The sequence below is a fragment of the Artemia franciscana genome, chromosome 3 (genome assembly GCF_032884065.1).
Source record: "Artemia franciscana chromosome 3, ASM3288406v1, whole genome shotgun sequence".
Taxonomy (NCBI): domain Eukaryota; kingdom Metazoa; phylum Arthropoda; class Branchiopoda; order Anostraca; family Artemiidae; genus Artemia; species Artemia franciscana.
This window is the reverse complement of record NC_088865.1, coordinates 42,530,530-42,545,723: the sequence shown is the minus strand read 5'-3', so window position 1 is coordinate 42,545,723 and position 15,194 is coordinate 42,530,530. Positions and strand designations below refer to the sequence as shown.

General features: G+C 34.4%; 1 protein-coding gene across 2 annotated transcripts in view; it reads left to right on the top strand.

The window, feature by feature from the left end:
* The window catches only part of LOC136025283 (uncharacterized), a 134,246-nt gene that overhangs the window by 30,100 nt on the left and 88,952 nt on the right, over positions 1-15,194 (top strand). The window contains exon 1 of one of the 2 annotated variants that reach the window (XM_065701166.1): positions 12,373-12,517. The exons of the other annotated variant lie outside the window; for it this stretch is intronic. Within the exon in view, the coding sequence (XP_065557238.1) occupies positions 12,494-12,517 (24 nt within the window). The 5' untranslated portion in view covers positions 12,373-12,493. Of the gene's footprint in view, positions 1-12,372; positions 12,518-15,194 lie in introns of those variants that run through there. 2 annotated transcript variants of the gene reach the window in all.

Sequence of the window (15,194 nt, the reverse complement as noted above, 5' to 3'; positions counted from 1 at the left end):
TCTCAAAGTCTTCCGATAACTGCAATAAATTAATATGCAAATTTTGTTTTAATTATTTATTTGCGGAGAGCCAAGATCAAACCATGCATTAATTCAAAAACGGCCAGAAATTAAATAGACAAAAACAAGTTTTTTTTCTAATGAAAGTAAGGAACAACATTAAAACTTAAAACGAACAGAAATTACTCCGTATATGAAAGCGGCGTTTCCTCCTCAACGCCCCGCTCTTTACGCTAAAGTTTCTTACTGTTTTAAAAAGTAGAGTTAAGAGAAAGAGTCTAACTTTAGCGTAAAGAGCGGGGCGTTTAGGACGAAAAGCCCCTTTCATATACGGATTAATTTCTGTTCGTTTTAGGTTTTAATGTTGCTCCTTACTTTCCTTTAAAAAAAACTTGTTTTTTTTTCTATTTAATAGCATAAGAAGATGTACCTTCCATGTGGAGGTTTAATTGTCTTTGGGAATTAACAGATTGTTAATGTCTTACAATTTATAAACTAAAAGTGCTGTCAAATTTTAATGAGTAAATGTGCGGCTTAACGTAACAACACTGTCAAATATATGGTACTGCCCTTAATTTTTTTATCCTTTTATAATAACAAAAAGAAAATTTTGGGGAATCGCCATTAAAAGGTATTACTAGAACTAAATGGGTCTTAGGGACAAAATATATGGTACTGCCCTTAATTTTTTTATCTTTTTATAATAACAAAAAGAAAATTTTGGGGAATCGCCATTAAAAGGTATTACTAGACCTAAATGGGTCTTAGGGACAAAAATTCTTTATTTTGATGCATCAAAAGTTTATGCTTTTTATGTAAATTCCTTTAAGATAGTGGAAGATTGCATTTGAGATCTTGATATCTTGAATCTGATAAAATTGTTTTAAGTATGTTAAGAAATCTAAAAGTATGTTAAGAAAAATAACACAGAGGACCCAGTAATCCCCTCCCTCACCCACTCTGTGCGATATAATGGCAAATACTAAGGATCTCTAGAGTAGATCTTAAGAATACTCTCCTGCAACAACCGAATCCTGGCTAGGGTGCTGAAAAGACAATTTACGAACTAAATGAGTAAAATTGGCCCTTTGGATTCAAGCAGAGCCCTATCTACAACTTTTTTCTTCCTTAGCGGCTTAACTTAATGAAGAAGGTTTAACAGCGATTCCCCCAATGCTACCATCTACACAACAAGAGTCATAGATGGTGTTATTGGTAACTACAGTTATAGATGGTGACATTTTTTCTTTTCCTACGACAATTCTTTAGATTCTAAGCAGTTTTCCATTGTTTTTGGGAAATTTATGTCTGATGTGTGAATAAGACGCGAGATCCATGATTTCATATAGCACAAAAGAACGACATGTAAATTGAATGAGCCAAAAAGTCGATGAAAATATTATGTCCTCAGAGATACAATACAGGAAATCAATATTTTGTTTCTGGGATGCTAGGCAACTTATGTTAAGCGTCACAATACCGTAATAATTTATTTGCACAATCAATTTTTCAGTTGGGTTTTTGGTAAGTATTACCAGGGATCTGTTTTCATGCACCTTTTTTGACATCATTCCGAGAATATACATACAACGGTGAATTGAGATGCTTACTGGACAAACATATTCTGTTGATTGTTAATGACACTTGTTTTAATCTCTAAAAATTTTTATGAGTACAACTGACCAGGTATCATTATTTTAATGTAATGATCCTGAGCATACCGGTTTTCTATTACCGGACTTGCGAGTGAGTTTGGGTCCCCATATTCCCATCTAGGATCCAACGCTTCCCTCCAAAGCCCCAAGTTTCCATCAAAGCCCCCTTGTACCCCTCTAGGACCCCAATGACCCCAAGTTCATAGCCCCCTCTCCATGTTCTTTTCTTGATTTTTATGAATTTATCCGGATTTTAAGAGGAGGGCCTTAATTTCATTCAGTTTGGTCATGATTTAATGAATTCGTCGGGATTTATATGTATTGGACATAACTTTTTAGAGGTCGACCATGATTTTTATAATTTGGTCTTGGTCTCAAAGGTTTTGTCTTAATTTCTATCGTTTAGTCTGGTTTTCTAGGATTGGCACTGATTTTTATGAATTTGTCTGTTTTTCTATTCATTGGTTATGATATCTATGAACTTCCCTGAATTTCTACGCATTCTTCATGATATAGATGGGATTTGTCTATATTTTTATGGACCGGTCCTGATATCTACAGTTTTGCCTTGATGGGCTTTGCTTGGTCTGGATTTTTACGGTTGGCCCTGATTTTTATGAATTCGCCAGGATTTCTATGCATCGATGGTCATTTATATGAATTCAACTGAATTTGCCTGCATTAATTATGTTTTCTATGCAATTTTATTGATTTCCATGTGCCGGTCATGTATTATACAGTTTAGTCTTGATGCCTCTGGTTTGGTCTGGATTTTTCAGGGTTGACACTGATTTTTATCAATACTTATGGATTTCTCCACATTGCTTATGATTTCAATGAACCCTTACAAATTTCTATGTCTTCGATATGATTTTTATGAATTCATCAGTATTTCTATGTATTGGTCATCATTTTTTAGAGGTTGGCCACAATTTCTACAGTTTAGTCTTGATTTCAATGGTTTAGTTTTGATTCTTTTAGTTTAGTCTGAGTTTCTAGGATTGCCCCTGATTTCTACAGTTTGGTCTTGAGTTAATGAATTTATCTTAATTTTTATGTATTGCTCATGATGTTTTAGATGTTGGCCATGATTTCTAAACTTCGGTCTTTATTTCTATAGTTTGGTCTTGATTTCCGTGGTTTGGTATGGATTTCTAGAGCTGGCCCTGATTTTTATGAAATTGTCTGGATTTCTATGCGTTGGTTTTCTGTATTTCTATGGACCGGTCACGATTTCTACTGTTTTATCTTCATGTCTTTCGTCTGGTCTTGATTTTTAAGGTTGACCCTGGTTCTTATGAAATTAAATGGATTTCTATGAATTGCTTTTGATTCCTATAAATTCTTCCGGATATCTATGAATTGTTTATGATTTCTATAGGATCTTTCTGGATATCTACGGATCAGTCAAGTCTTCTACAGTTTTGTCTTGATGTCCCTAGTTTGATCTGATTTTTTAGGGTTTACCCTCTTATTTTTATGCATTGCTAATGATTTCAATGAACCTTTCTGGATTTTTATGTATTGTTTATTATTTTTATGAATTTGTCGGAATTTCTGTATATCGGTTATGATTTTTTAAAAGTGGGACCTCGTTTCTAAGGTTTGGTCTTAATTTCTATGGCTTGGGCTGGATTATTATGGTTTTGACTGGATTTCAAGTGTCGCCCCTAAATTCTACAGTTTGGTCTGGATTTTTATGAATATGACCAGATTTAAAGAATGGCCTGAATTTCTTCAGATTGGTCTTGATTTTTTTATTTCATAAGGATTTTTAATTATAGCTCATGATTCCTATAGGCTGACCATGATTTCCACAATTTTGTCATATTTCTATGGTTTGCTCTTAGTTTCTATACTTTGCTCTTGATATATATGGTTTGGTCTGGATTTTTAAGGTTGACCCTGATTTTCATGAATGCGTCTGAATTTCAATGCATTGGTTACGATTAAAATGATTTCCCCTGAGTTTCCGTGCATTGATGATGATTTCTATAAGATTTTTCTGTATTTCAATGTACTGGTCATGATTTCTACAATTTTGTCTTCAAGTCCTTGGTTGGGTTTATATTTTTAGGGTTGACCCTGATTCTCATGAATTTGTTTGGATTTCTATGGATTGCTTATGATTCTTAGGGAATCTTCCGGGTCTCTATGTATTAGTTATGATTTCTATGGGATTTCTCTGGATTTCTCTGGACCGGTTTTGATTCCTACAGTTTTGTCTTGATATCTTTGGTTTGGTATGGGTTTCTACGGTTGATCCTGAATTTTTATGAAATTTTGTGGATTGCTATGCAACGCATATGATTTCTGTAACTTCATCCAGAGCTTTTAAATTGAAACATAAAAAAACAGAAGACATTTTAAAAAAAACTTTTAATCTGAAACATAGTAAAACAGAAGACACTTTCAAAAAAAAAGAACTCTTAAAGGTGAAACGTAACAAAACAGAGGACCATTTGAAAAAAATCTTTTAAGGTGAAACGTAACAAGACGGAACCACTTTGAAAGATTTTTCAAGGTGAAATGTAACAAAAAAGAAGATAAACTGAAAAAAAACCTTGTAAGGTGACACGTAACAAAACAGAAGGCACTTTAAAAAAACTTTTAAGGTGAAACACAACACAACAGACGATACTTCGAAAAAAAAACTTTAAAGGTGAAACGTAACAAAGAAGAAGAATCTGAAAAAAAATAAAGTGAAACGTAACAAAACAGAAAACCCTTTGAAAAAAAATCTAGATACCAAACCCTAAATCCTGATAGACCAAAATCTTGACGAATACATAAAAATCCTATGTCAAAATTCAGTTGTGGTTTTGTGTATATTTTAAAATCATTGTATTTTAATAAGATAAAGTAAAGAAGAACACATATCGAGTTGTTACGTAATAAAACTGCAAAAAATATGACCAGTCCATAGAAATCCAGAAAATTCCCATATAAATCACAATCAATGCACAGATATTCAAAGGAATTCATAGAAAGCATAACCGATGCATAGAAATTCAATCGAATCCATAGAATTCAAGAATTCACAGAAATTATAAGCAATGCATCGAAATCCACAAAAATTCATAAAAATCAGGGTCAACCCTAAAAATCTGACCAAATCAAAGAAATCAGAATAAAACTGTAGAAATCATGAACAGTCCATAAAAATCCAGAAAAATCACATAGAAATCATAACTAATGGATAGAAATTCAGTGGAATCCATAGAAATCATAACCTACGCGTAGAAATGCAGACGAATTCATACAAATCAGGGCCAACCCTAGAAATCCAAAAGAAGCCATACCAATTATGGCTAAGCAGTAGAAATCATAGCTGAACTCCAAAAAAGCATGACCAACACACAGAAATCCCTTCAAATTTATAAAAAAGACTAAACTGTAGAAATTAAGGTCATCCCCTTAAAACCTGGACAAATTCATTACAATCATGACCTAACTGTAAAAATCAGGGCCCATTTTAGAAATAAAGGCTAAACCATTGAAATCAAAATCAAACCAAAGAAATCATGGGAACCCCTAATAAGTCATGACCAATACATAAAAATCCCGCCGAATTCATACAAAACCATAACCAATACATGGAAATCAGCAAAATTCCACAGAAATCATAAGCAATGCATAGAAATCCTCACAAATTCTTAAAAATTAGGGCCAGCCCTAAAGATCCAGACAAACCAGAGACATCAAGACAAAACTGTAAATAAACAAGACCGGTCCATAGAAAACCAGAAAAATCCCATCTAAATCATAATCAATGCATAGAAACTAAGAGGATTCATAGAAATTATAACCAATACTAATAAATCCAGACGAATTCATAAGACCCAAGGGCAGCCCAAAAAATCCAGACCAAAACAAAGACATCTACACAAAACCTTAGAAATCCTATGCGATACACACAAATCCGGAAAATTCCAATAGAAATCATACCCAATGCATAGAAATTTAGAGGAATCCATAGAAGTTAGGACTGAGCCTAGAAATCCAGACCAAGCCATAGAAATAAAAACAAAACCATACAAATCAAAACCAAACTTTAGAAATTATGGAAAAACTCTAGAAAATCATGACCAATTCACAAAAATCCTGATGAGTACATAAAAATCGTGATCATAGAAATTATAACCAATACTAATAAATCCAGACGAATTCATAAGACCCAAGGGCAGCCCAAAAAATCCAGACCAAAACAAAGACATCTACACAAAACCTTAGAAATCCTATGCGATACACACAAATCCGGAAAATTCCAATAGAAATCATACCCAATGCATAGAAATTTAGAGGAATCCATAGAAGTTAGGACTGAGCCTAGAAATCCAGACCAAGCCATAGAAATAAAAACAAAACCATACAAATCAAGACCAAACTTTAGAAATTATGGAAAAACTCTAGAAAATCATGACCAATTCACAAAAATCCTGATGAGTACATAAAAATCGTGAGTAAACTGTGGAAATTAAAGCCGTTCTTTTGATATCCGGGAAAATTCATAAAAATTAAGGCCAAAGTTCAGAAATCAGGGTCAACCCTAAAAATCCAGACCAAACCATGGAAGATCAAGACCAAACCATAGTAAACAAGACCAAACTGTAAAATCAAGATCAATGCATAGAAATCCCAACGAATTCATACAAGTCATAACCAATGCATAGAAATCGAGAAGAATTCATAGAAATCATAAGCAATGCATAGAAATCCACAAAAACTCATAAAAATCAGGGTCAACCCTAAAAAGGCAGACCAAGTGAGAAACATCAAGACGAGACTGTACTAAACATGACTGGTCCCATATAAATAATAATCAATGCATAAAGATTTAGGAGAATTCATAGAAATCATAACCAATGCAAAGAATTTTAGACAAATTGATAAAAATCAGGACCAACCCTAGAAATCTAGACCAAACCATAAAAATCAAGTCCAAATCATAGAAATCAAGACAAAACTGTAGAAATTGCAGTCAACCTATAAAAAATTATGAATGACACACAGAAATTCTGAAAAATAGAGAAAATCAAGACCAAACTGTAGAAAGTAAGGTCCTTCTCTTAACATCCAGATGAATTCATAAAAATCAAGAAACAAAACCATTGGGGGGCAGAGACCTGGGGGGGGGGGTTTATTGGGAAACTGGAGAGGGACGTAGAGGCTGGGAAGGGAGCCTGGAGCCCTTTTGGGGGACTCGAGGTCCTATTAGAGGGGGTGGGTGGGCAATGGGTTCTGGATTGGAATATGGGGACGCTAACTCATGCGCAAGCCCAGTAATAAAAATCCGAAGTGCTCAGGACCATTACGTTGCAATAATTATACCTGAGCAGTTGTAGCCATTAAAATTTTTGGAGGTCAAAATAAGTTTCATTAACCATCAAAAGAATTTGTCTCTCCAGTAAGCATCTCAAATAGCCTTGGTATGCATATTCTCGGAATAATGCCAAAAAAAGGTGCCCTGAAACAGATCACTGATAACACCAAGAATCCAATTGAAAAATCGGCTGTGAGAATATTTCTTTACGATATAATGACGCTTAAAAGCAGTTGGCTAGTGTACCAGAAACAATACATTGATTGCCTGGAATTTATTTTTAATGACATAGTATCTTTGATGACTTCAAGCCTCAGCTGAGTAAAATGCGGTTGTTTTACCTTATGAAATCATTGGTCTCACATTCGATTCATGCATCAGGCACTAATTTCATAAAATCGAGGGAAACTGCTTAGAAGGTAAAAAATTTGTCGTTGGAAAAGAAAACATATCACCATCTATAACTTTAGTTAACAATATTGCCATCTATGTCTTTGGTTGTGTAGATAGCAACATTAGGGGGATCTCTGTAAAACTTTCTTCTTGAACTTGAGCCACTAAGGAAGAAAGGAGTAGTTTATAGGGCTCTGCTCGTATCCACAGGGCCTTTACTACTTACATGGTCAGTTAAAACTTTTAATCATGGTATTATTTCGTCTAGATAATTATACATATGGCAGTCACTTTACTTTGTCTTCCTTGATGTTATCAAACAGCTTTTAGTAAATCCACAAAATTCAACAGTGTTCTTTGACAAAAGAAAGCTTGCGAAACTTGCAAAACTTTCAGTAGAAACTTTGCAAAGCTCAGAGTGATTGTATCAATTTATTAAAATTTTTGAAAAGGATTTATTTTCCTGTCTACTTGTCTTTTAGAAACAAAAATCTATTTTCACGATTTTCTGTCTGGCTTCCGAGCTAAGTGTTTCACAGAGCAAGTCTGCTCAAAACTTTTTTCTTTTTCTACCTTTGGTTCTGATCCTGGTCTTATTCCAATCGCTATATTTTTGAATATACAAAAAGCTTCTGACTTGAAGACTGACTAAATTATGATCTTTAAATCATCTCACAATGATATAAGAAAGAATTTTCTAGTGTATTTTAAATCTTATTTGTTTGGACCGTTGTTCTAAAAGGATCTTCTTTCCCACTTACCATCTGAAATTTAGTGGTGTCCTGCAAGGTTCAATTCTAGGACCGGTTCTGTTCTTGATTTATATTATTGACCTTACTTTCGAATGATAAACCAAAAACAACAGCTTTTTGTCGTCTATTTTACCCAAAATCGCTCTTTGCCAATAATGTAGATCGGCATCAATGGAAGTAGAAGGCCTAGTTGTTTTTGCTGACGACAGTATACTTGGTACTACTGCCACAACTGAGCCTGATATCTCTATGACATTGTGTGATTTTTGTGAGTAATAGTTCTCTAGTTTGGTGGTGACTGACCCCGAATTATAAAAGTTTGAACTTTCAGGCTTTCACGAAGATCTCTAAGGCTTGTGTCCAGCTGTCTGAATTCCATTTTCGAAGGAATTCTTCAGTAGACTTTGGATTGGTATTTCTGGTTTCTTGGTATTCTTATAGATACAATTTCTCCCTCATGAATCATTTTAGTCTAACTCATACTAATATATCGGATGATCTCAGAGTTCTTGGGGAGCTTGAACAAATTTTCCCAGAGTTGGTTCTACAAAATCTGTTTCATTTTTTAATTCAGTCTTACGTCTGATACTACCCTCCTACATAGATGTCAACCATTCTTTCATACTGAAATAACTCTCCAGGATATATGTCTGGAATTATAGCAGCCAAATGATAGTCTTTAGTCACTGACTCAGTTAGCTGACCATCAGCATTTGCATCTGTTCTATGAGTGCTCACTTACCAAATCATATCCATGAATAAATTTTTCTGCTAAAACATTGTTTGATTCTAACTCATTTTGTCTTTTCTCCTTCATGGTTATGTTCCTGCAACCTTCAGAAGTGTCTCACCTTTTGTCTCTGATTAATATTCGTATCATCATTTCAGTCCAGGCATCGTTTCAGTCAGATCAGAATTGAATGCCCTGAAAGCAGTCAGGTGCCTGTAATACTTCTTCGTGCCTGTAATAATTCTGCTAGAGAGTCAGCTAGAGAGTATCAATCGTTTGATAGGATAGAATTGGATGTTTTTTCTTTCTCTTATATTCTTTTCATCCTTGATTTATATTGTATCATTTTTTATGCCCCTTCAGGTGATATTTCAATAATAAGTCGGAAACATAATCTGATGATGTTTTTTTGTGCAGGGACCACGAATCAGCTTTGCTTACGGTGGGAAAGGACTGTTGCATAACAGTTCACCATTTATTTTGTCTTAATGTGTGTTTCGGGTTTTAATGTTCTTTTTTTCCTTTTCTCTCTCCCTGTGTTGCAGGCCATAGAGCCTAGAGGGGGTAATATGACTGTGAATTATTCTTTTTTTTCTTTCTTTTTTTTAGTGATTGAAGTCTATACAATGAAAAACTCTATACAGTAGTCAAACAGTTCGTGGTAATGAACTGTAGTAAGGAGTGACCCGGCTCAATAGTAACCAAAACTCTAAAGAAACGGAATTTTGATACCAATAGTTTTATCAATTTTATGCTGATTTTAAATAAATGAGTTTTACCAAGTTTAGTCTTACCCATCAAAAGTTAAAACCCTTAGAAAATTTGGTTAATTGTAGAAAATAAGGGGAACCACCCCCTAAAAGTCATACAATCTTAATGAAAATAACATCATCAGATTCAGCGTATCTTAAAACTTTATTGTAGAGGTTTCAAGCTCCTATCTGCACAAATGGGGAGTTTTGTATATTTTGCCAGAGGTAAGGTCACGGATGTGTGTTTTTTTGTTGTTTTGTCCCCAGGGGTGATCGTGTTGACCCAGTGGTCCTTAAATTTTACAATAGTGCTCATTTAAAAGAAAATTAAAAGTTCTAGTGCTCTGTTTAAGTTACCAAAAAATTGGAGGAGAACTAGGCCTCTCCCAAGCTCATTTTTTCCCAAAGTCACCGGATCAAAATTTCTAGATTTCCATTTTGTACAGCATAGTCGAAAAATCTAATGACCGTGCCTTTAAGGACGATTTAGTCCCCCAAAATCCCCGAAGGGCTACAAGTTATAAGCTTTGCCCATTGTTTACATTTAGTATTTGTTATTGGTAACTATAGAGACGTTTCAGGGGGGATTTTTTCTGCTGAGGGGAGGGAGGATTGGGTTATATGGGAAGATCTTTCCATTGAAGAATTTTTCATAGGGGAAGGTAATTTCTATGAAGAGAGCCTGGATATCCCAGACTTACTTGAAAAACGATCAAAAATTAAATTAAAAAATTCTGGAATTTTGTAGTTTTTGGCAGAAGACGAATAACGGATCTGTGTTTTTCGTTTTTTTTTGTATTTCCCCAGGGATGATCGTATCGACTCAGTGGTCCTAGAATGTCATGAGAAGGCTCATTCCAACAGAAATTAAAAGTTTCAGTGCCCTTTTTAAGTAACCAAAAATTGGAGGGCACCTAGGCCCCCTCCCACGCTCATTTTTCCCCAAAATCACCGGATCGAAGCGCGTAGATAGCCATTTTGTTCACCATAGTCGAAAAACCTAATAACTAAGTCTTTGGGGATGACTTACTCCCCCACAGTCCCCTTGGGAGGGGCTGCAAGTTAAAAACTTTGACCGTTGTTTACATATACTAATGGTTATTGGGAAATGTACAAAAGTTTTCAGCAGGTTTTTTTATATGGGGGGGGGGAGAATTTGAGAGGGGGCTACTTCGGAGGATATTTCAATGGAGGAATTTGTCATGGGGGAAGAGAATTTCAATGAAGTGGGCACAGGACTTTCTAACATTAGAAAAAAAAACAATTAAAAAATGAATATGAAAAGTTTTTTCAAATGAAAGTTAAAATGCATTAAAAGAGCAGCATTAAAACTTAAAACGAACATAAATTAATACGCATATGATGGGTTCACCTCCTTTTAATACCTCGCTCTTTACGCTAAAGTATTTTTAGTAACTCCAACTATTTATTCTACTGCCTTGGTGATTTAGGGGTCATTCTTAAGGAATTGGGACAAAGTTCAAGTTTTAGTATAAAGAGGGAGGTATTGACAAGGGTTGAACCCCCTCATATATGTAGTAAAAACACGATAATAGAAGTTCGTATTCGTAAATTACGTATATTTTTTACTTATGAAAACGTTTGTAAAAAATTAAGTTCTAGTTGCCTTTTTGAGTAATAAAAAAATCGGAGGGCCACTAGGCCTCCTCCCCACTCCTTTTTTCTCAAAATATTCCAATTAAAACTATGAGAAAGCCATTTAGCAAAAAAAAATTAACATGCAAATTTCGTTTTCATCATTTATGCGCGGAGAGCCAAAATCAAAACTTGCATTAACTCAAAAACGTTCAGAAATTAAATAAAAAAAAAAAAGTTTTTTTTAACTGAAAGTAAGGAGAGACATTAAAACTTAAAACGAACAGAAATTACTCCTTATATGAAAGGGGCATTTCCTCCTTAACCCCCGTTCTTTATGCTAAAGTTTTTACTGCTTTAAAAAGTAGAGTTAAGAGAAAGAGTCAAACGAGTCCTAGGAGAATAGCAGCAGCAGCAAGCAATATGGTTATTTCACAGCATAATAATTAGTCTGATATTAATTTTAAATTATTTTCATCAAGTCGCTTTAGTTTTCTCATTGAAGCAACTCTGTTTAGCTTCTGTGGCCTTCAGTCACAGCAGTGACAATTTTCTGTTTTTTTTTTTGTTGTTTTTTGTCTATTGGTTTTGGTTTTTATTTGATCTGCGGTTATTTTAGTTTTTAAGCGTTGAAAACGCTAAAAAAAGCTAACACTAAGTTGTTTTCTTAGCGCTGAAAAGGTCTTGTTGCATATATACGAAATATCTGCATCACTTTATTTTTTTCTTTTCCTTTTACTGGCCGTAGGTTGTGTTTGTTCATTCTTTGTTTTTTTGTCATGGCTGGCCAGTTTGGCTTTAGATCTTTCATCTGCCATTATCGTGGCTATCAAATATGTTTTAAGCGTTAACATTTCACATAATACCTTTAGACTTCACAGTGACGAAATTGGTATTATGACCGGGCTAACAGGAATCCTTATTCTGTATTTTACTTTCCCCTTTTTTAAAAAGTCCACATTGACGCAGAAAGGAAGATTATAGCATAGAATACAAATTGCTAATAACCATGATCAAATTACAAATGGAATAGTGCAAGCTTGGCAAAACAATTTTTTACTAAATTATTGTAATTCTAAGCAGAAAAAGTCGTTTCCTCCTGGGTATGAGTAAAATGATGCGTTTTCCAGGCGTCGTAAAATTGTTTGACGCCGCGGTCGGGTTATATATACTCCTTTATAATACCGGCTTTGCTTAATTTGGTTCCTACAGAACTCGAAACTATTTAGTTAGTTTTTTCCAGCTGTACTGAAAACAAGTATTTGATTTGTTGGAATAAGAAGAAAAGCAAAATGCATGAATTTGAGACTCAAAAGGTATACTTTGGCTTAGGCTCAAAGCAAGTTTTCGTTTTTATAGTACGATTTGACTAAAGCTGTTGTTAAACATTTTCCTACTGCATGTTATCAGCATATAGTTCCATACTAATATAATGCAACGATAGATGCAAACTGTCAGCATGAATTTTTGTCTATGAGGGAGATTGGGTCCTGTTATAGAAGAACAAAGTCGATATTTTAAACAAAAAGTGGTTTTTAATTCGAAGCTCTTTCCTTATTAACGCATTTAAAGGTGGAAATAAATATTTAAAATAAGGAGCTCTTCAAATGAAATATAGAGGAGAGATAATATTAAGGGAATTCTTCAATGTATAAAGGGTTTATACCTGCAGTCAGGTATTTGACCAGCTTCAATTGTTCCACGTAAATGATTAAGATAAACGTGCACATACGCATAAATAACGAAAGACGTTAGCAGTGGCACCAAAAAAAAATTAAAATTTAATTCAGCTAAGTCTCTATTTTTTTCCTGCTGTCTTTCCTGGTAAATACGCCTGCGTTATTTCTTTTTCAAGTCCCCCTGAGTTTCTAATATTTGAGGTATCTCTATCCTCAAAAATTAAGTAATGGCCCTGTTCTCTCTAAGTGGTACTGCATCTATTACCTGCGAATCTGACAAGCTGAGCACCGTTTTTACCCTTCTCAATTGGCTAAAAAATGTTTCATAAATTCATCATCAAAAACTGGAATCTTTCCCAGGGGATCCATTGCTGACCCAATTACTCTTTGGTTTATATTTTCCTTGTTTGCTCTTACCCTCAATAGTTGTATAGGTTATATTATCCCCCGACATATCTCTCATATTTAGAGTAGCACTTTCTTAAAGTGCCACTTTCATCTTAGCACTTTCATCTTAAAGTGGCACTTTCTTTGGCCACTGAATTACCCACAGTAGTCAAAAATTTTACCACGGAAGTAGGATTATAATTCCGACTTGAAGAGTCAAAATTCAAAGGGACCTTTAAATCTGTACTTTTATTTAATTAAAAAGGGTTGAAGCAAGATATGCAGAATCTGAAGGACCAAAATTTGGTATTACACTCATTTTAAAAGAAAAAATAATGAAAAGAAATCAATCGTCCAAGATCGGTTCGTAACACTCCTAATAGATTTCCTACTCGCATGCAAACTTAAAATACATTACGTACTTCCTTAAATTGTCCTTTGATGTCCGTCACTTCTTTTTTCTAAAACTGGAATCTGGAGCTGGAAATGAAGCTGGACTGGAAACTAAAACTGGAACCTGGAATATCCGACGATGAAAACAGCAAAAATTGTAGAATTCTGAAGTTAAGTGAAGAAAAGTTTCTAAGCACAGATCAATAACACAATTTTGCACGAGCCCAAACGGCTTTCAGCGGATAGTCTCTACGCCGCAATTACAATTGACAAAGGTGCATTTTACTAAAAGTGGGCGGTAAAGAGACGAAACAAGGGTTAAATTGGCTCTTGAAAATCGCAAATTGAAAACATATGACGACAAGTGATGGGCCACAAAAGAAAATAATCAAATTGATATTTAGCAACCGCAGATTCAAATCTATAGGATGGCAAGAACTCTAATCTTCTCCGGTATAAACTGATGCACCACTCTGTAAAGTGTGACTTCCTCTCTGTGCTCTCTTCTTTGGAGTCTTATGGTAGCGTTGACCTACAATATGGGGTTCGACAGTTGTCGGATGTCTAGCACCTCAAAGAGCATAAAACGTTTATTTATACATATAATACAGTAAATGTACATACGAAGAGGTCAGAAAAAGAATTAGAGCTCATTCAAGTAATCTTGATAGGTAGCTTATATTTAGTAAAACTAGGAGATAGAAATCAATACATGTAGAAGAGCCTGCCCTATTTTCATCTTTCAACCTAAAGAAATTACTGCAAATGCGCAGAATTTACAATATTAAGTCATCTAGAAAATGGACATTTGAAAGGACTTGGCAAGTTAACAATGTATTTAACACAGAAAAGCTTATGAATTTTCACCTGAGTTTACAGCTATACCGGTAAGGTTTGATGCCTAGTGACTTCGATCTGTAATATTGTAAAATAAGCAATAAATGGAAATTAACAAAATAAATAAAAATATTTAGCATTACAGCCCTCTAAGTTCTTCAGACACTTAGGAATAAATTCTAAGTATCAGCTGAAAAGAAAAATCTGGCCTGAAAATTCGGAGGGAGGACATCCATTGGCATCCCTTCTAGCAGTTGCAACATGTGCAACATGTGCTACAGTTGCAACATGTTGCTTTGCAACATGTGTCTGACCCTTAGTCTTCTTATATAAAAAGATAGAAGGAGAAATGTCCTCCTAGATTTGAAAAAATAAACATTTTTTATATATAAAATGTAATTGCAACCAAATATCAAAACGTAAAAATTCAAATAGAATGACCACTTAAAAAAATCTATTGGGCATAAATTCTTTCTGTGGCTAAGACATAGCCTGTTTATTGCTTTGTTTTGAAGAATCGAAATAATTGATTCTTTAGTATAACAACCAGACGCCTATATTGATCTCTTTTTATTAGGTTTTAACAGAAAGGGCTCATAAAATATCCATCCGCAGAACCATCCGTTCTGTTTCATCTTTCTCTTTCACTGGTTGAAAATTATCCTTATTGTTCTTTGGACTTTTTTTCTATTAATTC